The sequence below is a fragment of the Podarcis erhardii genome (assembly GCF_964252035.2).
Source record: "Podarcis erhardii genome assembly, chromosome: 13".
NCBI lineage: Eukaryota > Metazoa > Chordata > Lepidosauria > Squamata > Lacertidae > Podarcis > Podarcis erhardii.
This window is the reverse complement of record NC_138502.1, coordinates 4,852,046-4,875,517: the sequence shown is the minus strand read 5'-3', so window position 1 is coordinate 4,875,517 and position 23,472 is coordinate 4,852,046. Positions and strand designations below refer to the sequence as shown.

General features: G+C 49.5%; 1 protein-coding gene and 1 long non-coding RNA gene across 5 annotated transcripts in view; one reads left to right on the top strand and one right to left on the bottom strand.

Moving 5' to 3' along the window:
• The window catches only part of LOC309326830 (myosin-6), a 52,098-nt gene extending 37,536 nt beyond the window's left edge, over positions 1-14,562 (bottom strand). The window contains exons 1-12 of the mRNA XM_081835866.1: positions 14,546-14,562; positions 13,229-13,430; positions 11,505-11,648; positions 10,709-10,865; positions 9,935-9,962; positions 9,691-9,799; positions 8,207-8,299; positions 7,386-7,449; positions 4,762-4,860; positions 2,436-2,539; positions 1,356-1,494; positions 647-765 (exon numbers count right to left, since the gene is read on the bottom strand). Of these exons, the coding sequence (XP_081691992.1) occupies positions 647-765; positions 1,356-1,494; positions 2,436-2,539; positions 4,762-4,860; positions 7,386-7,449; positions 8,207-8,299; positions 9,691-9,799; positions 9,935-9,962; positions 10,709-10,865; positions 11,505-11,648; positions 13,229-13,429 (1,257 nt within the window). The 5' untranslated portion in view covers position 13,430; positions 14,546-14,562. The remainder of the gene's footprint in view (positions 1-646; positions 766-1,355; positions 1,495-2,435; positions 2,540-4,761; positions 4,861-7,385; positions 7,450-8,206; positions 8,300-9,690; positions 9,800-9,934; positions 9,963-10,708; positions 10,866-11,504; positions 11,649-13,228; positions 13,431-14,545) is intronic.
• The window catches only part of LOC309326841, a 40,361-nt gene continuing 30,298 nt past the window's right edge, over positions 13,410-23,472 (top strand). For 3 of the 4 annotated variants that reach the window (XR_014150377.1, XR_014150379.1, XR_014150380.1), the window contains exons 1-2: positions 18,352-19,311; positions 19,822-19,944. This is a non-coding gene — a long non-coding RNA (uncharacterized lncRNA). Of the gene's footprint in view, positions 13,508-18,225; positions 18,313-18,351; positions 19,312-19,821; positions 19,945-23,472 lie in introns of those variants that run through there. The other variant, XR_014150378.1, reaches the window with a different exon arrangement.

Genomic DNA, 23,472 nt, shown 5'->3' with positions numbered 1-23,472 from the left:
TGTTATTGCTTGTTTGTTTTTAAAAAGTTCTCGTGGGAATTCATCCGCATTTTAGTGCTCCAATCTTCTAATATAAAGGTTTTTGGGAATGCAACCTTGCCCAAAACACTCACGGCTGCAAAGCAACTTTCTCTAACGTAATGCATGCCGATGTGTTATTTTCACTAATATATGTACATTTTTGTGCATGTTAATTGTGATGGGATGTGGGAACCGCATTGCAAGATTAGGAGAAGTGCAAATTTCGAAGGATGGCTGTGTTTCGGTTCACGCATTAAATTTCATGCTTAAATTTCATGTTACAGAAAGTGCAAATTGCCTAAGTTTGCCTTTAAATGGAAACTGGGTCAAATTTCTCCCCATCTCTAGTCTGAACTGATGCGAATAATGAGGCCAGCACCATCAACGCCAGCAGCTGCACCCATGTCCAGCTTGCCCAACTGTAAATACCCTATAATAGTGTTTTTCAACCTTGGTACCCCCAGGTAGGACTACAACTCCCATCATCCCCTGATGTTGTAGGACTACAACTCCCATAATCCCCTGCTAGCTTAGCCAATAGTCAGGGCTGATGGCAGCTGTAGTGTTACAACACCTGGGAACCCGAGGCCCCACTGCAGCGCGGCCTGCAAAAAGACATCCTCACCTGTTGGACATTTTGCCCCTTGGTGACATATTCATTGCCGACCTTCACCCGAGGGTGGCAGAGACCCTTGAGGAGGTCGGCTGAGTTCAGGCCCATCAGGTAGGCAGATTTATCTGCATCTGGGGAGGAAAGAAAATACGTATGGTAGATACTGCAGGTGGGATCCTATATTTTCTACTCCTGCAACTTATTTTTTAAGAGGTGGAGGCGTCTGTCCGTTTCAGCTTTGCTACGTTTCTCCTTTCTTCAATCTTAAGGTCAGTTCTCCACCTCAATCTGCAATTTTATTTTATTTTTTAAAGCAAGCCCTCACCAACAAATTTCTCCTGGTACTACACACACGATGGTACGTCATTTTGCCTAATATTTGAACCTCTGCAAAGCAATTCCCCCTAATTTAAAGCATTTTTGGGTGGTATTCCCCCCCCCACATACATTTTAATATACACACCATCCTAGTCTATGTATTCTTCGTGCACGTGACTTGGCTGGAGAACTACAAAATTCAGAGAAGTGCTCATTTCTGAGGATGCTTTGGTTGACGTATTTTCCTGAAAGCGCGAATCACACAGATCCTACTTTAAATACACACCAAACCCCTTTTCTCCTCTGCCCCTGCTTCTTTCCCCTTCCGCAAATCCATTTCCTGCTTCTCCCTGACATTCCCCTTTATCCGACAGATCTCTCCTGCCCTTTGAAAACCACACACCTTCGGTCCCATCGGCCTCAGCCTGCTCCTCCCGCTGTTTCTGCTTAAATTTCATGTTGCCGTAGTGCATGATGGCGCCTGTCAGCTTGTAAACTCCGACTTTCTCCTCTGGGGTGAAACCCAGGACATCAAAGGCACTCTGTGTATATATGGAAGGGGGGGGGAGAGAAAGAAAGAAAGAAAGAAAGAAAGAAAGAAAGAAAGAAAGAAAGAAAGAAAGAAAGAAAGAAAGAAAATGTCACAGAGGACGCTTCTCAAATTGGCATCATTCACTTTTGACACACACCTCCACTGCATTTCCTGCACTCCTGGAGCTGCCAGCAGGTGGTGCTGTTCCAGTTCTGTAGCTACAAGATGGCTCTCTCTTTTGGAATACAGTGGTACCTTCAGGTTACATACGCTTCAGGTTACAGACTCCGCTAACCCAGAAATAGTACCTCGGGTTAAGAACTTTGCTTCAGGATGAGAACAGAAATCGTGCAGCAGCGGTGCAGCAGCAGCAGGAGGCCCCATTAGCTAAAGTGGTGCTTCAGGTTAAGAACAGTTTCAGATTAAGACCTCCGGAACGAATTAAGTACTTAACCTGAGGTACCACTGTATGTAGAAATGGAGAAACTTACCAGAAGAGTAAGAAATTAGAGTAAGATAACAATTTTTTTATAAAAGAATGGAAATGGTTTATTGAGTATTGACAGATAACTTGTAAACAGGTCAGAACACTGGCAGGGTTATTGTAATAACCTGCAGTTTTATAAGAGTATATATTTAAAGCAGATGAATAAATGAGCAAATTAAGTTCATTTGGATATGCAGAAGATATTAAAAACAAATTTAAGAAACTGCAGAAAGAAGGAGGTCAAGCTTTGAAATGTTAAAATGATTGTAAAATTCGTGAAATGTATAAACATGAAAAGCATTTAAAAAATACAAGATAGCTCTACCCAGGGAATGCTCCACCCAGGATTTTGGTCATCTTTTTCAATATGGTGCCCTGTGCAAGCCCAAATTTTGGCACCCCTAAATGGATCTTCTTAACACTGACGTCCCTTCCCCTCCTTGTGTTTATGCAAAGAGACTCACGTCTGTTGCCATCAGCTCGTCTGAGTCGTCGATGGAGGCTACGGTCACCTCTCCTTGGGAGATGTAGCTGTAGTCGTAGGGGTTGTTTGTGACCAGAAGCAGGTCTTTTGGGGGAAGAAACAGGGGAATGTAGAGGGGGGTTAACAGCAGACTGTGTTCAAGGCATGACTCCCCAGAAACCATCGGCTCAAAGAAAGATTTGGACACAATGCGGATATTTCATTTATTTATTTATTTATTTTAAATAATATTTATTCGAATTTTAAAAATTACAAAGAGAAAAATTAGAAAAAACAAAAAAACAAAAATAAAAAATACAGAGAAAATACAAACAGTTAGAGAAAAAAAAACCCAGCTCAAACCTTTAAATAACTTTCTTTCCTTTGCTTATTTCCTTGACCTCCTCACACCTCCCTTTTTTGTATTCTAGTTCAATTAGATAATTCAGCAAATCCTTTCCAGCTTTGTTTTTATCCTAATAATTTATCTTAATATACTGTCATTTTACATTCTCATCTTTCACCAATTAAAAAATCAATTTTTACCTAATCCTTTATATCATTTCTGCTAAAACCAGATTACTTCATTCCAACATCCTTCTAACATTCCTTAATTTTACAATGTTTCTGTAGATAAATTTTTTTCCAATCTTCTTCCACCATTCATTTAAACCTATTTAAACTTATTGTAGATTTATAGTTAGACTTGTTACCGCCTGGTTTTGGAAAGACTCACATCCTTATCAAATTGGCTTAGCAGAGTTTGGTAACTGCCCCTAATGGGGAAACTGACCAAGAAAATACAGCGTAGCTAAAGGAAAAAGGAGACAGCGTGGTTTGGTGGTTAGAGCAGTGTTTCTCAAACCTGGGTCTCCAGCTGTATTAAGACTACAATTCCCATCATCCTTGACCACTGGCTAACAAGGGATGGTGGTAATTGTAGTTCAAAAACAGCTGATGATCCAAGTTTGGGAAACACTGGGTTAGAGTGTCAGACCAGAACCAGTGTCAAATTCCCACTTGGCCATTAAGCTCACTGGGTGACTTTGGGCCGCTTGATGCCCCTCCGCCTAACCTACCTCACAGTGTTGTTGTGAGAATAAAATGGAGAGGAAGAAGAGAACCATGAGCTCCTCAGAGGAAAGATGGGATAGAAATGTAATAAATAAATAATTTTACAACTGACCGGTACTGTTCTGTGGATAAGGTAAGAATAGCAATCCTGAATTTCCACGGACATCAAGATTGTTCACCCCACACTTTTCAATGCATTTCCCTTTCCTATACTGCAGAACGTTTGCTTGCTGCACTAGGCCCTTTATTCTGCTTGACTACTGCGATGTGCTGTTTGTGGGGCTGCCCTTGTATATCCCGTATTTTTTTGCTCTATAAGACTCACTTTTTCCCTCCTAAAAAGTAAGGGGAAATGTGTGCGCGTCTTATGGAGCGAATGCAGGCTGCGCAGCTATCCCAGTAGCCAGAACAGCAAGAGGGATTGCTGCTTTCACTGCACAGCAATCCCTCTTGCTGTTCTGGCTTCTGGGATTCAGAATTCCCCCCCCCCCCCGCCCCCTGTTTTCCTCCTTCAAAAACTAGGTGCGTCTTATAGGGTGAAAAATATGGTAGTCTAGAAGCTGCAGCTAACGCAGAATGCAGTGGCCAAACGGTTCATGGGAGCAGGCTGCTGGCAACACACTACATTTCTGCTTAGAGATGGGTTGCCAGTTTGCTACTGAATCAGGTGCAAGGTTCTTGTGTTAATTCACAAAACCCTAAACACCTCGGGACCTAATTCCCTTTAGGACCATATGGTCCCTTGCGTTCTGCCTCGATCACTGAGATCCTCCAACGGGGCATTTCTGGTGGTTCCCCCATGCCCCAAAGGCTTGGTCAGTCTTCACTAGGGACCAAGCCTTGAGTGCAGCAGGACCTGGCCGGTGGAACTCCTTGCCACTAAAGGTTCAGCAGGAATCGCCCCAGCCTTCTTTTAGGCGTCCCCGAAAAGCGGTGTTGTTTAGACAGGCCTTTGAATCGGGAACCTTCTTTTAGCTAATCAGCATTTATTTGATGTTTCTACTGATGTCTTTACGAGTGTTTTTATTTATGCTATTGTAAATATGTTTATGGGATACTGCCTTGCTGTATTTTTTTTTTTAATGACAGAGCAGTCTATAAAATCTAAAATAACAATAAATAAATGTGCAAACCTAAAGTCTGGTATGCACATGAATCCCTCTAGAGGCAACTTGATTCGATTACCCACTGGGAACTTTGGTATATACGGTACTCTCCCCCCTTATGGAGAAACACAAAACCCAAATACTCACCCAGAAGCTCTGGCTTCTTGTTGGACAGGATCTGGTAGAATATATGGTAGTTTCTCTCAGCTTTGAGCTGGAAAATCACCCGGGACTTTTCCAGGAGATCTGAGAGAGAAGGAGCAGGGGGCTGTGTGAAAACTGAACTGATGCAAGCTGTGTAAAATCTAGAACACCCACTTGCCAAAAAACAACAACAGAAAAAACACATAGTTGCACAGGACTGGCATCTATTAATTTATATGCCTAGATGCAAATTTAGATATCACTACTATATATAAGTATTTATTTATTTGCAGCAACTATTGCTTACCCTTTTAGGCTCTCTCAGAGCAGTGTACAAAATCAGTTCTAAGTCACTCCTTGCCCTCAAGTGTAGCAAATGGGGAAGAGGGGAAATAGCAGTTTTTTAATAGATGAAACAGGTTAGTTTCTTTTAGAGTTTGTAGAGATGGCTTCATTGCATTAGAGTTTGTTAAATTGATATTATTGTTATCAGAGCTTGTGTTTCTGTTTCATTCTGTTTTTACTGTGTACACCCCTCCAATGGCTTTACACCGTGAAGTTTCCTGTAAATTTGTTTTATTAATAACAACTGCTACTCTTTCTTAACTGGAATATGTATGGCGGGATAAGGAATTTGAAGAGGGTGGCCGGAGTTGCGAAGCTTTTTGGGCCAGTGGAATTTTTGGGGAAGTGCAGTGGGTGCCAGTCACAAGATGGCTGCCGTAGTGTGTGACATAGCACAAAATGGCTGCCGCGGGGTGTGTGGCATAACACAAGATGGCTGCCGCAGGGTGTGTGGCATAGCACAAGATGGCTGCCGCGGGGTGTGGCATAACGCAAGATGGCTGCCATGGGGCATGTGACATAGCACAAGACAGCTGTTGCGGGGTGCATGGCATAACACAAGATGGCTGCCGTGGGGTGTGTGGCATAGCACAAGATGGCTGCCACAGGGTGTGTGGCTTAACACAAGATGGCTGCCGTGGGGCGTGTGACATAGCACAAGACTGCTGCCGCGGGGTGCATGGCATAACACAAGATGGCTGCTGTGGGGTGTGTGGCATAGCACAAGATGGCTGCCATGGGGCGTGTGACATGGCACAAGACTGCTGCTGCGGGCTGCGTGGCATAACACAAGATGGCTGTTGTGGGGTGTGTGGCATAGCACAAGATGGCTGCCGTGGGGTGTGGCATAACACAAGATGGCTGCCATGGGACATGTGACATAGCACAAGACTGCTGCCGCGGGCTGCGTGGCATAACACAAGATGGCTGCCGCGGGGTGTGTGGCATAGCACAAGATGGCTGCCGTGGGGTGTGGCATAACACAAGATGGCTGCCATGGGGCATGTGACATAGCACAAGACAGCTGTTGCGGGGTGCATGGCATAACACAAGATGGCTGCCGTGGGGTGTGTGGCATAACACAAGATGGCTGCTGTGGGGTGTGTGGCATAGCACAAGATGGCTGCCACGGGGTGTGTGGCTTAACACAAGATGGCTGCCACGGGGCGTGTGACATGGCACAAGTCTGCTGCCGCGGGCTGCGTGGCATAACACAAGATGGCTGTTGTGGGGTGTGGCATAACACAAGATGGCTGCCGTGGGGTGTGGCATAACACAAGATGGCTGCCATGGGGCATGTGACATAGCACAAGACAGCTGTTGCGGGGTGCATGGCATAGCACAAGATGGCTGCCGTGGGGTGTGTGGCATAACACAAGATGGCTGCTGTGGGGTGTGTGGCATAGCACAAGATGGCTGCCACAGGGTGTGTGGCATAACACAAGATGGCTGCTGTGGGGTGTGTGGCATAGCACAAGATGGCTGCCACGGGGTGTGTGGCTTAACACAAGATGGCTGCCATGGGGCGTGTGACATAGCACAAGACTGCTGCCGCGGGCTGCGTGGCATAACACAAGATGGCTGTTGCGGGGTGCATGGCATAACACAAGATGGCTGCCGTGGGGTGTGTGGCATAACACAAGATGGCTGCCACAGGGTGTGTGGCTTAACACAAGATGGGTGCCATGGGGCGTGTGACATAGCACAAGACTGCTGCCGCGGGCTGCGTGGCATAACACAAGATGGCTGTTGTGGGGTGTGTGGCATAGCACAAGATGGCTGCCGCGGGGTGTGGCATAACACAAGATGGCTGCCATGGGGCATGTGACATAGCACAAGACAGCTGTTGCGGGGTGCATGGCATAACACAAGATGGCTGCCGTGGGGTGTGTGGCATAACACAAGATGGCTGCTGTGGGGTGTGTGGCATAGCACAAGATGGCTGCCACAGGGTGTGTGGCTTAACACAAGATGGGTGCCATGGGGCGTGTGACATAGCACAAGACTGCTGCCGCGGGCTGCGTGGCATAACACAAGATGGCTGTTGTGGGGTGTGTGGCATAGCACAAGATGGCTGCCACGGGGTGTGGCATAACACAAGATGGCTGCCATGGGGCGTGTGACATAGCATAAGACAGCTGTTGCGGGGTGCATGGCATAACACAAGATGGCTGCTGTGGGGTGTGTGGCATAGCACAAGATGGCTGCCGCGGGGGACAGAAACACAGCTGGACGCACAGATCTGACGGACCAATCAAACTTCCCTTTGCAGTCTGACTTACAGGTTTCTATGTCGGCTGACGCCAACTTTCCCGTTGCCCCGAAGTGGATTCGGATGAATTTACCCTAGACAGAAAAAAAGAAGGCATGACTATATGAGCGCGCTGGACTCTGATAAAGAAGTCTTGGGTTCAAATCATTCTCTAAGCTGTGAAGTTCACGGGGTGGCTTTGGGTAAGGCAGAAGCTACCTCTATGTGCTGCCAAGCCTACCTAGCAGGGGTGTTAGGCAACAATGCCGTTCTGAACTGTTTTGAGGGAGAACGTGAGACACAGAAACAGAACAGCAATGTTTAATTGCAATTTGGGTTGCTTTGCATGCAGAAGGTCACAGGTTTGATGCCGGCATCTGCAGGTTGGGCTAGGGGTGTCCCAGTCAGTGTAGACAATACTAAGCTAGATGGAGTCCTGGTCTGACTCAGCTTCCTAGGTGCCCAAGGGCATAGGCTGATATACAGGACGCACACCCCACAAGCGCCCTGGAAAAACCGGGACATCCTTTTCCCCCTCGTGAGAGCATGCCAGCCATTTTGGGTGTTATGATCTCGTATGATTTCATGCCAACACCTCACCCTGAAAAAAGCACTTTTCTTGGCCTGGCGGTTTTGCACTACACCCAAAAATGCACATTTTTGACAGCTTGTGAGAGCACAGCCCTTCAAAAAAGCATGTATTTGGGGCTCTGTGATCTCACGTGAGGTCTTGTGAGGGGGCATGGATGAGAAAACGCGTAACTCAGTTGTGGGATTCAACATGGAGGGCAGGCAGGGCTTCGATATTTGGGGGTCTTCCATACACCTCTCTAACCAGCCAGATTCACTCACAAATCGGGACGAGTTGTCGTTCCGCAAGGTCTTGGCATTGCCGAAGGCCTCCAGGGCAGGGTTGGCCTGGATGATTTGATCTTCCAGCGTCCCCTGGAAAAGCAGAGTGAACGGTTAGGGCAGCTTAAATCCACCCCCTCCACACATCTTCAGATCCCACGGCATGCTCTGTGGGGCACTGCTGTGGGGAAATTCAGAGCATGACAGGGTCCGCAGTGGGGAATTTTCCACTGCATGATTACGGCACTATGATGCCCGCTTTGAACAGTCATGGCTTCCCCCAAACAGTGGCGTAGCGTGGGTTGTCAGCACCTGGGGCAAGGCAAGTAATTTGCGCCCCCTAACCCATGGATTTTAGCAGGGGCAGAGAGCTGCGAGTGCGAGCGCCCCCCCCCAGATGTTGCGCCCGGTGCGGCCGGGCCCCCCCTGCACCCCCACGCTACGCCACTGCCCCCAAAGCATTCTGGGAGCTGCCTCTCTTTGGTGAGAGTTGTTAGGAGACTCCCATTCCCCTCACAGAGGTACAATCCCTCTGCCCAATCCCTCTGCCCAGAGAATTGCGAGGGAAATGGGGTGGGGTGGGGGGTCCCCTAAGAACTCTCAGCACCATGAATAACCTGCAGCTCCCAGAATTCTTTGGCGGGAAGCCATGACAGCTCAAAGCAGTACGAGACCTCCTAGTGGTGCAGCAATAAAACCATTGGCACATTCGCAAAGCTAAGCAGGGTCTGATATGGTTTCCAGGTGGATGGGAGACAGCGTGTTGAGATTCCTGCAAAAGGAGTTGGACTAGACAACCCTCGGGGTCACTCTGTGATTGAAATGTACGATGTTAAGGGGGCCTTAGCCAGCTATGCCAAGGGCCTACCTCTCCCTGGGGTGGGAAACCTGCGTCTGGGCTGCACCAATTTCAGATGTAAATGGGGGTTCCCGGAATGGATTCACACGCAAGAAAGCTAGCATGTCAGAAACCAGAGTTTTTTCACCCCCATGCCTTCGTTTCAAGCAGCTCTCAGGGAAACTGAGTTCTCCAAAGGGCAACACGGAGACTAAGGAGAAGGAAGCTGGTTCCTGAGCTGGATATGCAAAGGGAGACATTTGGGGGCAGGCTGATGTCGGTGAGGCAATGCCCCATACACCCTAATGGACCAGCCACGGCTGAGCACTCTTATGCCGCTTTGAGAGTCACGGCTTTCCCCAAAGAATCCTGGGAACTATAGTTTAAAAGAGCGCCTTCCCCAGTATCAACCATCTTGGACCTTACGATCAGCTGGTGAGGCCTTGTTGGTGGCTCAACCCGCCTGGCAGTGACAGGGCCTTTTCGGTGGTGGCTCCCCGTTTGTGGAATGCGTTCCCTGTGCCTCTCTTCCTCGTTACAGACTTTCAAGAGGAATTTAAGAGCATTACTCGGCTAGAAGAGGAGGCGGGAGGCCTTTGCGCAGGAGGGAAAGGCCTGTGCTTCGCACACGATCGCTCGTGGGTACCTTGTTGGTGTTGGCGGCATCCTTCTTGCGGTCGCCGATGGCAGCGATGCTGGCAAAGTACTGGATCACCCGTTTGGTGTTCACCGTCTTCCCTGCACCGGATTCTCCGCTGGAATGAGGACAGAATATGACGGTGAGGCAGCCGGGCAGAGGGGAAGCCTGCAACTGCTTATGCAGTCAGAAAATACTTTGGATTTTCACAACATGCCAAATGGGGAGAAGGGGGTCATTTTGAGGCACTCACGTGATGAGGACAGACTGGTTTTCTCGGTCTGGAAGGAAAGAGAAAATGTAAGAATTGCCATGCTGGTTGAGATTGAGGACCAATGTCTCTGGCATTGAGCGGCTAACCAGAGGTTGCTCAGAAATGTTCACATGCAAGGTAAGGTGCTGAAAGTTGCCCCCCCCCTCTCTTTTACCCTTAATATCAGGAGGTCAAAGATAGAGTCCTCCGGAACATGGAAGTTCTATTGTTAGATGTCTTCAGTAAACGGGCTATGGGTTTCCCCAGTTCTCCAATTATTTATTTTAAAATGCCACTTATACCTTGTAGCAGTGAATTTGAGCATACAGTGGTGCCTCGCAAGACGAAAATAATTCGTTCCGCGAGTCTCTTTGTCTAGCGGTTTTTTCGTCTTGCGAAGCACGGCCATTAGCGGCTTAGCGGCTTAGCGCTATTAGCGGCTTAGCGGCTATTAGCGGCTTAGAAAAAGGGGGGGGGGAATGGAAAAAACTTGCAAGCCCATAGGGAAATTCGTCTTGCGAAGCACCTCGAAAAATGGAAAACCCTTTTCGTTTAGCGGGTTTTTCGTCTTGCAAGGCATTCGTCTTGCGGGGCACCACTGTATTATGAGTTGCATTGAGGAGAATTAGACTAGCTTTTTACCGCCCAGCACCTTCCAGATATTTGAGGCTACAATTCCCCGGAGCAGATTAGCCAGGAGGGTTCTGGGATAACCGTGTCCCTGCTGCCACACAAAATAAAAACCCCACACAAGGGCAACAAATCCTTTTGTACCCGTCAACATGTATTGGTACGCGTTGTCGGAGATGGAGAAGATGTGGGGAGGGGCTTCGCTTCGCTTCTTGCCCCTGTAGGCAGCGACCACCTCAGCGTTGTAGACCGGCAGCCATTTGTAGGGGTTGACAGTCACACAGAAGAGGCCGGAGTATGTCTGGGGGGGAGAAAGGAAGAGGGAACCAAAAGCTGAGAGGGACACGCCAAGTCCAAGTTAGAATAAAGTGTGGACTTCATACCCTCCGACATTTATCCATTGAAAATAGGGACATCCCATTCCATCATTATAATTTTACTATTTATACCCCCAACATCTTTTTGGGTTGCCCCAGCCATTCTGGGCTACTTCCAACATATATAAAAACTTACTATGTTTTTTATTAAACATAAAAAACCCTTCTCTATACAGGATTGTCTTTAGACGGCTCAGGGATCCGATAGCTCCATACCCTCCAACATTTCTCCAATGAAAATAGGGGAATCCTAAGGAAAAGTGGGACATTCCAGGATGAAATCAGAAACTGGGACGGCTTCTCTAAATCAGGAAAATAGGAACGCTGAAAAAAATTTGAAGATCTAGCAAAGAAACCATAGTTGACAAAGGGGACTACGATCCACCATCAGCCACAGTCAGTAGCTAGACTACAAATCCCATCAGCACCAAGACAATCACCGTCACGAGATGGCTGTGCTGGCTGGTGCTGATGGGAGTTCTAGTCCAAAACTTTTGAAGGGCACCTGGTTGGGGAAGGTAGCCCCCTAGATGGTGGGGTGCCCTCCCCCCCGCCGGACTCACATAGATCATCCAGGCGGCGTAGCGCTCCTTCAGATTGTAGAGGACAGCAGCTTCGTGCAGGAAGGTCAACATGGCCATGTCTTCTATCTTGTCGAACTTGGGCGGGTTCTGCTGGTGGACGTCCGCCTCCTTCACTGTCACCGTCTGGGGGGGTTTTAGCAGAAACCATTGTCCAGATCCCACAATCAAAAACACCGACCCGCCAATTCCCATCGGACCTTTCAGCTTCCAGAACACCTCCTCCTTCCCCTTTTGGGTCCTGACCCTGGTTCTTTGGCCTTTGACAGACGCAAAAGCCACAGCCCCATTTCAGCTGTCCTCTTCCAAAATTGCCAGTTTGTTGGCTTTCCACTATCCCGCTCTCCTCAAAAATCATCAGAACGTGAGAAAAACCTGCCAGATCAGGGCCAAAGGCCCATCTCCTCCAGTGTCCTGTTCTCACGGTGGCCAACCATATGCCCACGGGATACACACAAGCGGCACCTGAGCGCACTCTCTCCCCTCCTGCCATTTCCAGCAGCTGGTACTCATTCCTGCCTCTGACCGCGGAGGCTGAAAATAGCCTTGGTTAGCTTTGTCCTCCACAAACTGGTCCACAACCCGCTTTTAAAGCCACCCAGATGGGCAACCCTCACTGCCTCTTGTGGCAGTGAGTTCCGCAGTTTAACAATGCGCCGCGGAAAGAAGTACATTCTTTCCCCTGCCCCAAGTCTTGCAATATTCGGCTTTGCTGGAGACAAGCATCCTCACAAACATGAACCCCTCCTTGGCCCATTGCCCCCCGACCCGGACCTTTCTTCACTGTTCGAGCCCCTAGGATTCTCATTCCATTAGGGGATAGGCTCTTGCTTTGCACCCGGACGGTCCCAGATTCAATGTGGCTTAGGGCTCTCGTATTTACGGGACCGCCTCTCCTGGTCTGCCCCGCAGAGGACCTTAAGGTCCATGAACAACCATAGTTTAGAGGTCCCGGGCCCTAAGGAAGTCAGACTATCCTCCACTAGGGCCAGGGCCTTCTCAGTGATGGCTCCGACCTGGTGGAATGCTCTGTCCCATGAGACCAGGGCCCTTCAGGATTTAACCTCCTTCCATTGGGCCTGTAAGACAGAGCTATTCCGCCTGGCCTTTAATTTGAATTCAGCCTGATCTTTTATTTCCCTTCCCTCCCCATCCCCCTCCCCTTTTTTTGAAGATCACTCGCTCTGAGACCCCACAGCTAATTCTCCCCTGCCTCCTCGCTGGCCCAAGTAGGACCAATTCAGCCAGCTAGCCCTGGGGATTATCTAATGCTTCCCCTAAATTGATTTTTGACTTTTATTGTTATTCATGTTTTTATACTGTATTTTATGCTGCTTTTATAATTAAGTGTTTTAAATTTGTTGTTAGCTGCCCTGAGCCTGGTTTTTGAACCGGGAAGGGCGGGGTATAAATTAAAATTAAATTTTATTATTATTATTATTATTATTATTATTATTATTATTATTATTATTAATTCCTGGTGCCTCCAGATACAGCTAAGTCCTGGGCAGCCTCTGCCATTCAGTGTAGACAGTGCTGAACTAGGTGGACCAGTGGGTCCCTCCTCAGGATGAGGCAGATTCCTAAGTCCCAGCCCACCTCTTTCGCAAAGTCCAGACCCTGCATTTCAGGGGGTTGGGCTAGATGACCCTTAGGGTCCCTTCCTGCAATTCTATGATTCTGTCCTCTGATTCTTTGCCACAGACCTTGCCGTTCTCGGTTTGCACGGTGACCATGCCTCCCTCGCGGCTCGTGACCTTGCCCTTGACAAACTCTTCCTTCTCGTCAGGCACAAAGCACTCCGTGCGGATGTCGAAGATCCGGGTCTGGGCCTCCAGCCGCTCCTTGTCCGATTTCCGGAGGTAGGGAGCCGCCGCCCCGAACTCAGCCATCACGGCGTCACCCATCCTGCGCAGCAGAAGAAGGCAGGGAGGGCATGAGAGAAGCAAGAGACAGACTGCCATCCCCGGTACACAGCACCACTGGTAACTTTCCAGCAAAGATGGGGAGCCTGTGACCTTCTAAGGGCTGTTGGACTCCGATTCCCATAAGCGCCAGCAGCCAGCATGATGGGAGTTGTAGTCCAACAACTTGTGGAAGGTACTGCATCGTTTCTCAGTGGCCTGCTCATGCCTAGCAGTGGGAGAATCTGTCAGTGCCAGTTTCTCACAAGCTGTGTACACACCATACATTTAAAGCGTTCAAACGCACACCTGAGACTCTTGAGAACTGTATTTTGTTACAGGAGTTGTAGTTCTGCAAGGGGTAAACTATAGTTCCCACGATTATCTGGGCTGGGGGGGAAATGTGCTTTTAATAATAATAATAATAATATTTATTGCAGTCCAAAAACCCGTAACATAGACACAGAATAAAATGCAGATTCATACAGACAACTCCCTGGGAGAGGGAGACTGAGATGCTACCTGTTTAGTCTTAAGTATGATGGTATTTGATACGTATGACTACCGAGAGAAACTTTGCCACGGCCACTGTGATATCATTAGACTTATCGTCCAGAAGATATTTAGTATAGTAGGCTTCAGATTTACCCGGCCGATTTGCCAGTAGGGGTTTGATGTGCTTTTAATGTACGATATCTCAGTTTCTATTTTTTTCAGCCTTAAGCGCTGAATATATAAAAAAACACTGTGAAAATGCTTTTTTAAAAAACGTTTTAAAATACATATGGAATTCCCCATTAGCTCACCATCGCCATCTAGGGGCACACTTGTATAATGTATTTAAAACGTTATATCTGCAGCTGTATAGCTGAGTTCATCTCCATCTCATCTGCATCTCCATATCAGTTTGCAGTGAAAACAAAAAAAAAGTCCCCATGAAAGTTCATAAGCATTCTAAGGCGAATCTATCGTAATAGATGCTTGAATGAGCTTTTGACTGATAAGACACATTTTTGCAGAGCAATTTCCCCCTATACAATTCGTTTCATACAATTCAGTTCATGTATGGGGAGACACAGGGCGGGAAGTGACAGAAAGGTTGAGACAAGGTCATCCTACCTGTTAGAGCCTTGGAGGAGGAAGTTTGGAGTCTGAGAAAAGAAATGAAAAGAGTTGGTGGAGGAAGAATGAGTGTCAGGCTTGAGTCAGGAACCGGTCGCTGGCTTCTTCACGCTGAGCGGGTGGGAAAAGCAGCTGGAGCAGCTGCCTCTTAGGAAAGTCTGGGCCAAAAGATTGGTGGGTGGAAGGGGATGGGGTTGCAAAAACTCATAATAATAATAATAATAATAATAATAATAATAATAATAATAAATTTTTATTTATATCCCGCCCTCCCCAGCCAAAGCCGGGCTCAAGTTGGCTAGCAACAATAAAATAATACAACATTCATAGCCTTATTGGGGAGGATAAATGCCTCCCATCTCCTTCTTCCATCCAAGCAACCCCCACATTTTTCTTTGCCCGTAATAGTCACCCACTCCTCCACCCAGCCTCTAACACAGGGCTCAGCAAACTTTTTCAGCAGGGGGCCGGTCCACTGTCCCTCAGACCTTGTGGGGGGGCCGGACTATAATTTGAAGCGCGGGGGGGGGGGGATGAACGAATTCCTATGCCCCACAAATAACGCAGAGATGCATTTTCTATAAAAGCACACATTCTGCTCATGTAAAAACACCAGGCAGGCCGCACAAATAACCCAGAGATGCATTTTAAATAAAAACACACATTCTACTCGTGTAAAAACACGCTGATTCCTGTACCGTTTGCGGGCCGGATTTAGAAGGCGATTGGGCCAGATCCGGCCCCCGGGCCTTAGTTTGACTACCCATGCTCTAACATCTTCCTTCTTCCCTGCTCCAACTGTGAGCCGTGGCCTCACTCGCCCCCTCCCCATAAGCTCCCCCCCCCCATGAATACAGGGAACTGTAGTTCCTTAGCCACTCATCTCCAACCCCTCCTCTAACCCTCCTTTGTCACCTTCCACAAAAATATTTTTCTTCTTTCTTCGATTTATGTCACACACCTCCTCTGGGGGCGGCGGGGGGGACCCTCTTCTATCCCTAGGACTATCTTACTGGCTGGACTGGGCTGTGTACTTTTAAAGCAGACACCCCACAAATAATTCTGGGAACTGTAGTTCCTTAAGGGGGCAGCAACCTGCAGCTCTGTGGTGGGTAAACTACAAAATTGCTTTGGGTGCGAACATGCTTGAAATCTGCGTTAAATGTGTGGTGCGCAGGCACCCCAAGTGTTAATTTCAAGTTTCCAGTCCTCAGTGCTCTCAGAGCCCTCTGTTTCCCTTCCTTTTCCTTCCCTGTTTACTACAAGCTCTACTCGCGTGCACCCCCATATTATCTCCTTCTTCAGTCAATGATATATCAATACCTCCTCCCTCTCTGTTAACTCGCCTCTCCCTCTGCCCCCGTGTAGGCAAGCATCCTTCTTCAAAATCCCAGTCATCCACAAAGCTTTTCTTCACACACCTCACCCTCGTAGGTGACCGATAGATTTTTTGCAAGCTCCGGAGAAGAGACCTGTGAAACTCAAAAGCTTACTTCCACAAACCATCCTCACAGTTTGTTTGCTCATCCCTGACTTCATTGCCCTTGCCGTACGCCTGGCCTACAGACACCAGAGAGATGCACCCAGGTGTGTCTAAACCACACAGGTAAGTAGGCAGGTGTCTGTATGCCAGAGAGGTCACTGGCACTTCCGCAAATATGTAAGCCACTTACAGATTATTGCTATCATTTGTTCAGATCATAGATCAAACTTGCTAAAGAAATAAACGTTGATCCCTACAAAAGCAAACATGGACCGACTCATCTAGGGTCACAGCCGCACTTCAAATCTGAAACCTTCACCCCCATGGCTTCCCCTAAAGAATCCTGGGAACTGTAGTTCACATGCCACAGAGCCGCAATTCCTAGCACCTGAAATACACTACAGTTCTCAATAATCTTTAGGGGAACATGGAGCTTACATGACCTCAGCAGCAACAGAAACAGCATCTCAGTCCTCTTATTCCGGGTCCAGCTTGAAAGAAAATATTTACAGCCGAAAGACATTTTCCTTCCTTCGCATCCTTTCCTGACCCACACGTCCGAGACCCCCAATTTATTTATTCCCTCCACTACGCCCACCCCACAAGCCCCACCGGACACCCCCAGACCAGAAATCTCTTACACCAGGACACGGAGGTAACTCAGCCTGGAGTCCGAGCAAGATCTGAGCCTTTGGACCAACCCCCATCCCTTTATATCCTCCTGTCCGAAATAGCATCACCCCCCCAGCCCAGTCTTCCGCCCCCCCCACTCCCTGAAACAGGCCCGTCGCAGCTGTGAGTGACATGATGACAAGGATTCGGAGAGATGGCTCCGCGAAGGACCAGCCTGACCATGAATGGCGCTTGTCTTCATCCCTTCAACTGTCCTCCCCCCTCCACAACCTCTCCTCTCTTCAGCCCCTGATTCCCAGAGGAGGGAGGCACATTCCTCAGGGGAGGGGGACATGAGGCTCGGTGCTGTCAGTGGCTGATAAGCGCCAGGGAAGTGAGCTGGAATGACAGCATATTTCAGGTCTATGCAAGTGTGTGAAGATGCTAAGCCAGGGAGGGAGACAATGCCATGATAAGGAGAAGACTTTGCCGGTGGAGAGAAGAGTCTGAGAAGCATAGAAGGAAGGAATCATGTGTTAAAAGTGCATATCTCTAAAACAAGGTGTTTGGGGGGGGTACAAGTTCTGCTCATCTTATCTATTTTTTTAAAAAAAGATATGCATTTTTTAAAAATCAGAGCAGTTTGCAACAATTATCCATCGATGTTAAAATGTAAAAATTAGGAAAGCAGCTAACTATTATGGAAAGGCGGTATTTTTAATTGCCTGCATAAGTTTCCAGCAGACCTTTAAAAACTGAAAAGGAAGATGCTTGCTGATTGTCTACTGGTACAGCATTCCAAACCTCTGGGACGATGACACTAAAGGCTGCACACTAATATAGACCAGAGCTTTCCAAATTTTGCATGTTGCTGGCACACTTCTTAGATTTGCGCCATTTCGCGACACAGTAATTGAGTTCTGCGTCGTTTCGCGACACAGTAATAGAGTTTTGCATTGTTTCGCAACACAGTACAGTGGTACCTCGGGTTAAGTACTTAATTCGTTCTGGAGGTCTGTTCTTAACCTGAAACTGTTCTTAACCTGAAGCACCACTTTAGCTAATGGGGCCTCCCACTGCTGCTGTGCCCCATTATTCTCCTCCTGAAGCAAAGTTCTTAACCTGAACCACTATTTCTGGGTTAGCGGAATCTGTAACCTGAAGCGTCTGTAACCTGAAGCATATGTAACCCGAGGTACCACTGTAGTTCAGTTTTAGTAGCAAACCAGAGGTTAAACTAACCCCTTTCCAGTCCCGGGAGAAGTGTGGGGAGCTTTCGTGCGACACACCAACACACTTCAGCCGACACACTAACATGTCGTGTGACACAGTTTGGAAAGCTCTGATATAGCTGTTTAATCTAGGAATGACAGATTATTACCTTCCTTCTTTCTTTTTGTTAACATGCAGTAGAATAAAACGAATCACACCATCGTAGAATCACGATTGTATAAAGCAGCTTCACAGTGCTTTCAATGTTCAGTATGGCGCAAACAGGGTCTTACTTAGAGTGCAACTCGTGTTACTTTGTCATTTGTTCATTTATTAAATTTATATACCTCCCTTGCTCTGAAAAACACAGGACGGTGTACAGTAGAGTCCTGCTTGGGAGCATCTGTGGCACGAAAAGCTGCAAGATTTCGGAAAGAATGCACACCGATTGAAAACTGTAAGACAGCCACGAATTTTTGCAGCTGCAATGCCTTGTTCCTGCATCACAGCGGGTTGGACTAAATGACCCTTGGTCACCAACTCTACGGTCCTACAATTCTTTGCATGGCTGCCAATCGTCACCGGTGCACGGACAGGATGTCGCTTGCGAAGGAGGGATGACGCTCAAAGAATGCTGTGGGGGGCGCGGGTGGGAAAGAGGGAAATGTCTGGCTTTGACCTCTGCTCTCCCCTCCAAACCACCCCGGTCACCTTCCCTGACCTTGGGCGGATGGCATGGGGGTTGTTTGAGGGAACGGGGGGCCTCGGAGGGCGGTCAGAGATGGGGAGCTGGAATTAGCTCTCTCCCTCCACCTCCACCCCCCCCCCGGGAACTTCACGCCTTCCCAAGGCCTTTCGGACCAGGGTGCTGATTCTCAGCTGCCATTGTTGACTGGCGCTGATTCTCAGCTGCTATTGTTGACCGGCCGAGGGAGGGATGGGGAATGGGGGACAGGTGCTCGGAGCCAGGATAAGCCCAGGGGTGGGATTAAGCGGCCGGAGGGGGGAGATGGCGGTTTTGGCGGGGTTTGGGGATTAACAACTGTTTTGTTTGTGGCACTAGGATGCTTTCGGATCATTTCATGGGCCCGGCTCTCTTTTGTCGCAGAGGAGGGCCGGGGGGGGGGAGCGGTCCGTGCTGGCGTGCAGTGGCTGATGGGGGGGGGGAGCCCAAAAGGCCCAGAGAAGTGAGAGCTAAGATGCTTTTTAGGTGGGGGTGGATGGCAGCAGCTGGACTGGGATGCTGAGTGGGACGGGTGCCTCACGGCCGGACAAAGGCAGGTGGAGCGCGAGACTGCAGGGCTCGATTTCGTTCTGACGCATCCGCAGCCCTTTGTATGTCCCGCGGAACTGTGGTGGTGCCTCTGCGATGGCAGAATCTGTTTTTGCCCTAAGGTTCTAGTCCTCATCGCTGGCACGGTTAAAGCAGGGTGCAAGGAAGGTCTTCTTGTGGCCGGTAGGTGGGCCTTAACCATCCTGCAAAGCTCCCCGCAGGTTGTAGGAGCAGAATAATTTGTCATTTAATTTATTTACGATTAAACTGCAGTCTATTCCGCTTCGTTCCTTCTGTACACAAGATTCATCTCTTCCTGGTGGATAACTTTATTTATTGTTATTCATTAAATTTGTATACCGCCCCTCATCTGAAGATCTCAGGGCGATTCGGAGAATTTAAAGACTTAGACCAGCAGCCCCAAACTTGGCCCTCCAGATGTTTTGGGACTACAATCCCCATCACCCCTGACCACTGCTCCTGTTAGCTAGGGATGGGGGGAGTTGTAGTCCCAAAACATCTGGAGGGCCGTGTTTTGGGATGCCTCCCTTAGACTGAAAGAAGCCGTATGAGGCATATCCTGGGCTTAAAGCAGATATTCTGGCTTCTTCTCAGATTGTATAAATCTTTCTCCTTTTAAATCAGTAGAAGTTCTGACTCCCTGAGGCAGAATTTTTCTCCTATGACCGCCAGGCACTTTGTCAGATGGCCCTCGAAACTCGGATGCGAGGGAATGGCACACGGCACATGCTCAGAGGTACTCTGATGAACTGCCCCCAGTCTGGTTGCACATTGCATTGGTAACCTACAGATCCAGTGAGTATTTGCTTTTATTTATTTATTTATTTTGCAAGAACTATGGACGGTTTGAATATAAGGAAACTTCAGAGTGGTTTACTGAAATATACTCAGAGTCGCAAAGTGATTTCATGCTCTTTATTCAGCTCATAGTGGTGAGGAGGAATGAATGAATGTCCCCTCAAAGTATCTGCTTTATATACATTATTTACACAATGGGCTGCACATGATTGGCTAATTCCAGGATTCTACTGTAGGCCAATCAGGTTGTGGATTCACTTCTATCTGGAGCATGATTGGGTGGTTCCTGCTAACCAATCATACTGCTGCATTGTTCTAGGACCAATCAGACTGCTGCATTCTGAATCCTATTGTTCTAGGACCAATCAGACTGCTGCCTTTTGGAGCCTATTGTTCTAGGACCAATCAGACTGCTGCAGTTTGGATCCTATTCAACTCAGTACATAACACCCCTCCCCTCTAAGTTCCAGTCCTGCCCGGAAGGTCGCATTCATAGTCCTCAAGGTACGCCGGTGGCCTACGTGTGCGTTGCGGCCTGGGGTGTTCCCTGGTCCGGGGTTCAGGTTCTGGCTCGTGTTCCAAGGATGGGGCTGTTTGGTCTGGCGCAACCGGCTCGCTCAGTCGTGGTTCTGGTTCCGGTGTCCTTTCGGCCTCGCGGGTCCTCTCTGTATTTACTGATTCTGCCTCTCCTGCTTGCCCCTGCTGCTCTATGGGCCTCACTGCCCCACTGTTCCCTTGGGACTCCTCTGACCTGTCCTCCTCCTCCTGGTTTTCTCCCGGGAATCGTCGCCGTATCTGGTCGCAGTGGCGGCGCCAGCATTGCCCCCCATCTGTTAGCACCTCGTACGACACGGGGCCCGTGACCCTGGTGACTGTGGCAGGTACCCATGCAGGGCCTGCCCCAAAATTCTTTGCGTACACTGGGTCCTGGGCCTCGAAGGTCCGGGGGTTCCTGCCTTCCCCCACCACTACCTCATCCTGAGCTCTATCGGGGTGAAGGCGGTCCAATCTGATTGCAAGGCGCCGACCCATTAGTAGTTCAGCGGGGCTCCGGCCAGTCGTTGAGCTGGGGGTGCTGTGCTGTGCTAGAAGGAATGTGGCAAGGCGGTACTCCCAATCCCCTTGCGTCATGCGGCGAAGGGTGTCCTTGGTGGTCCGCACCATGCGTTCTGCTTGGCCATTGGTGGCAGGGTGGAATGGCGCCGAACGGATGTGGCGGATGGCGTTCTGCACTGTGAAGGTTTGAAATTCTCCTGATGTAAATGCAGTCCCGTTGTCTGAGACGAGAGTGTCAGGGAGCCCGTGGGTTGCAAACAGCCTGCGTAGTACCCGGATGGCTGCGGACGTAGAAGTGGACGGTACCAGTGCGACTTCCAGCCATTTGGTGTAGGAGTCCACCACTATGAAGAATGTTTTCCCCTGAAAGGGGCCAGCGAAGTCCACATGCAGGCGTGACCATGGTGCTCGGGCGGACTCCCAGGACTGGACTGGGGCCCTTGGGGGATCTGGGCGGGATTCCTGGCAGGCCTGGCAGTGTTTGACCCAGGCCTCTATCTCTCCGTCGATCCCCGGCCACCACACATAACTCCTGGCAAGGGCCTTCATTCTTACTACCCCTGGGTGTGTCTCGTGTAGGGCTGTGAGGACCCTTTTGCGGAGGGGCTGGGGAACAACGACCCTGCTTCCCCATAACAGGCACCCCTTGTGGGCTGACAGTTCATGTTTGCGGGTTGTGTAGCCGGCGAATTCTGGCCCGGGGCTGCGGCTGGGCCATCCCCTCCACACCCAGTCCAGGACCCGGGAGATGACCCTATCTTTCTTGGAATGGTGTGCAACTTCTTGTGCCTGAATGGGGCGGTCAGGAAGCAGCTCCAGGCTCATAACCTCTTGTGCAGGTGCTGGGTCGGGGCCTGTTTCCGGTAGTGGTAGCCTGCTGAGGGCGTCTGCATGGCCCATCGCCTTTCCAGGGCGGTGAATCAGTGCATACTGGTAGCTGGCAAGGAAAATTGACCACCTGAGGACGCGAGGAGACAGCACTTGGGGGGTCTGCTTTTCGGGGGCAAACAAGCCAAGCAACGGCTTGTGGTCAGTCACCACGGTGAAGGGCCGCCCGTACAAGAAATCATGGAATTTTTTTACTCCCTTCACGATTGCCAGACCCTCCTTGTCGATTTGCGAGTAGTTCCGCTCGGTTTCGTTGAGTGTCTGGGAAAAGTATGCTACCGGTACCTCTCTTCCATCCGGGAGTTGGTGTCCCAGGACAGCGCCGATGCCATAGGGCGAGGCGTCGCATGCTAGCACCACCGGCAGCCTCTCGTCGAAGTGTGCCAAGACCGAGTTTGAGACAAGCAAGTCCTTGACTGCCTGGAATGCGGCCTCCTGGCGCTGGCCCCACACCCAAGGGGCCCGCTTGTCCAGGAGTCTGTGTAGGGGCTCCGCTACCGCCGCCTTGTGGGGAAGGAAGGAATGGTAAAAGTTCAATAATCCCAAGAAGGCCTGAAGTTCAGTCTTGTTCTTGGGCGCTGGGGCATCACAAATGGCCCGTACCTTGTCCCCAGTCGGGTGAACCCCTTCTGCATCCACCATAAATCCCAGAAAGTCCACTTGAGGCACTCCTAGTAGACATTTTTCCCGCTTCACCTTGAGACCCGCCATCTGGAAACGGTGCAGAACAGTGCGGAGGCGGTCCTCAAACTCCTCTGGTGTGGGCCCGGCAATCAACACATCATCAAAGAAGGGGGTGACACCAGGAATCCCTTTAAGGAGAGAGTCCATTAGATTCTGGAATATGCCTGGTGCCACGCTGACCCCGAATTGCAGCCGCTTTACCCTGAACGCTCCTCTGTGCGTCACAATCGTCTGTGCCTCTGCTGTGGCCTCATCTACTGGCAGCTGTTGATATGCTTGGGCCAAGTCCAGCTTGCCAAAAATTTTCGACCCAGCCAGGGTGGCAAGGACATGGCTGACCACTGGCACTGGGTATGCATGGGCCATGAGGGCCTTGTTTATGGTACATTTGTAGTCTGCGCAGATGCGGACCGAACCATTAGGCTTGACGGGTGTGACGATTGGGGTTTCCCAGGGGGCATTAGGCACCGGCTCCAGCACTCCTTGCTCCACGAGTCGGTCCAATTCCTCGTCTATACGGGGTTTCAGGGCGAATGGGACCCGGCGGGCCTTGAGCCTGACTGGTCGTACTGCGGGGTCAAGCTGTAGAGCAATGGGGGGGCCCGTATACTGTCCCAATTTCCCATCGAAAACCCCCGGAAACTCCTTGCATATGGCGTCCACGTCCACTTGTAAGCTCATGTGGTTCACCCCGGTGATGGCTAGTCCCAGTGGTCCAAACCATGCCAACCCCAGTAAGCTAATGTAGGGGCCCTTGACCACAAGCAAGTCCAGTTGCCGCGTCCGCCCTCGGTATTGCACCCTGAAGGTCCCCACCCCCATTGTGGGGACCTTACGTTTCTGGAAGTCCCGGAGGGTGAATGGGGCCGGCCTGAGTTTGGGACCCCCAGTAGGACA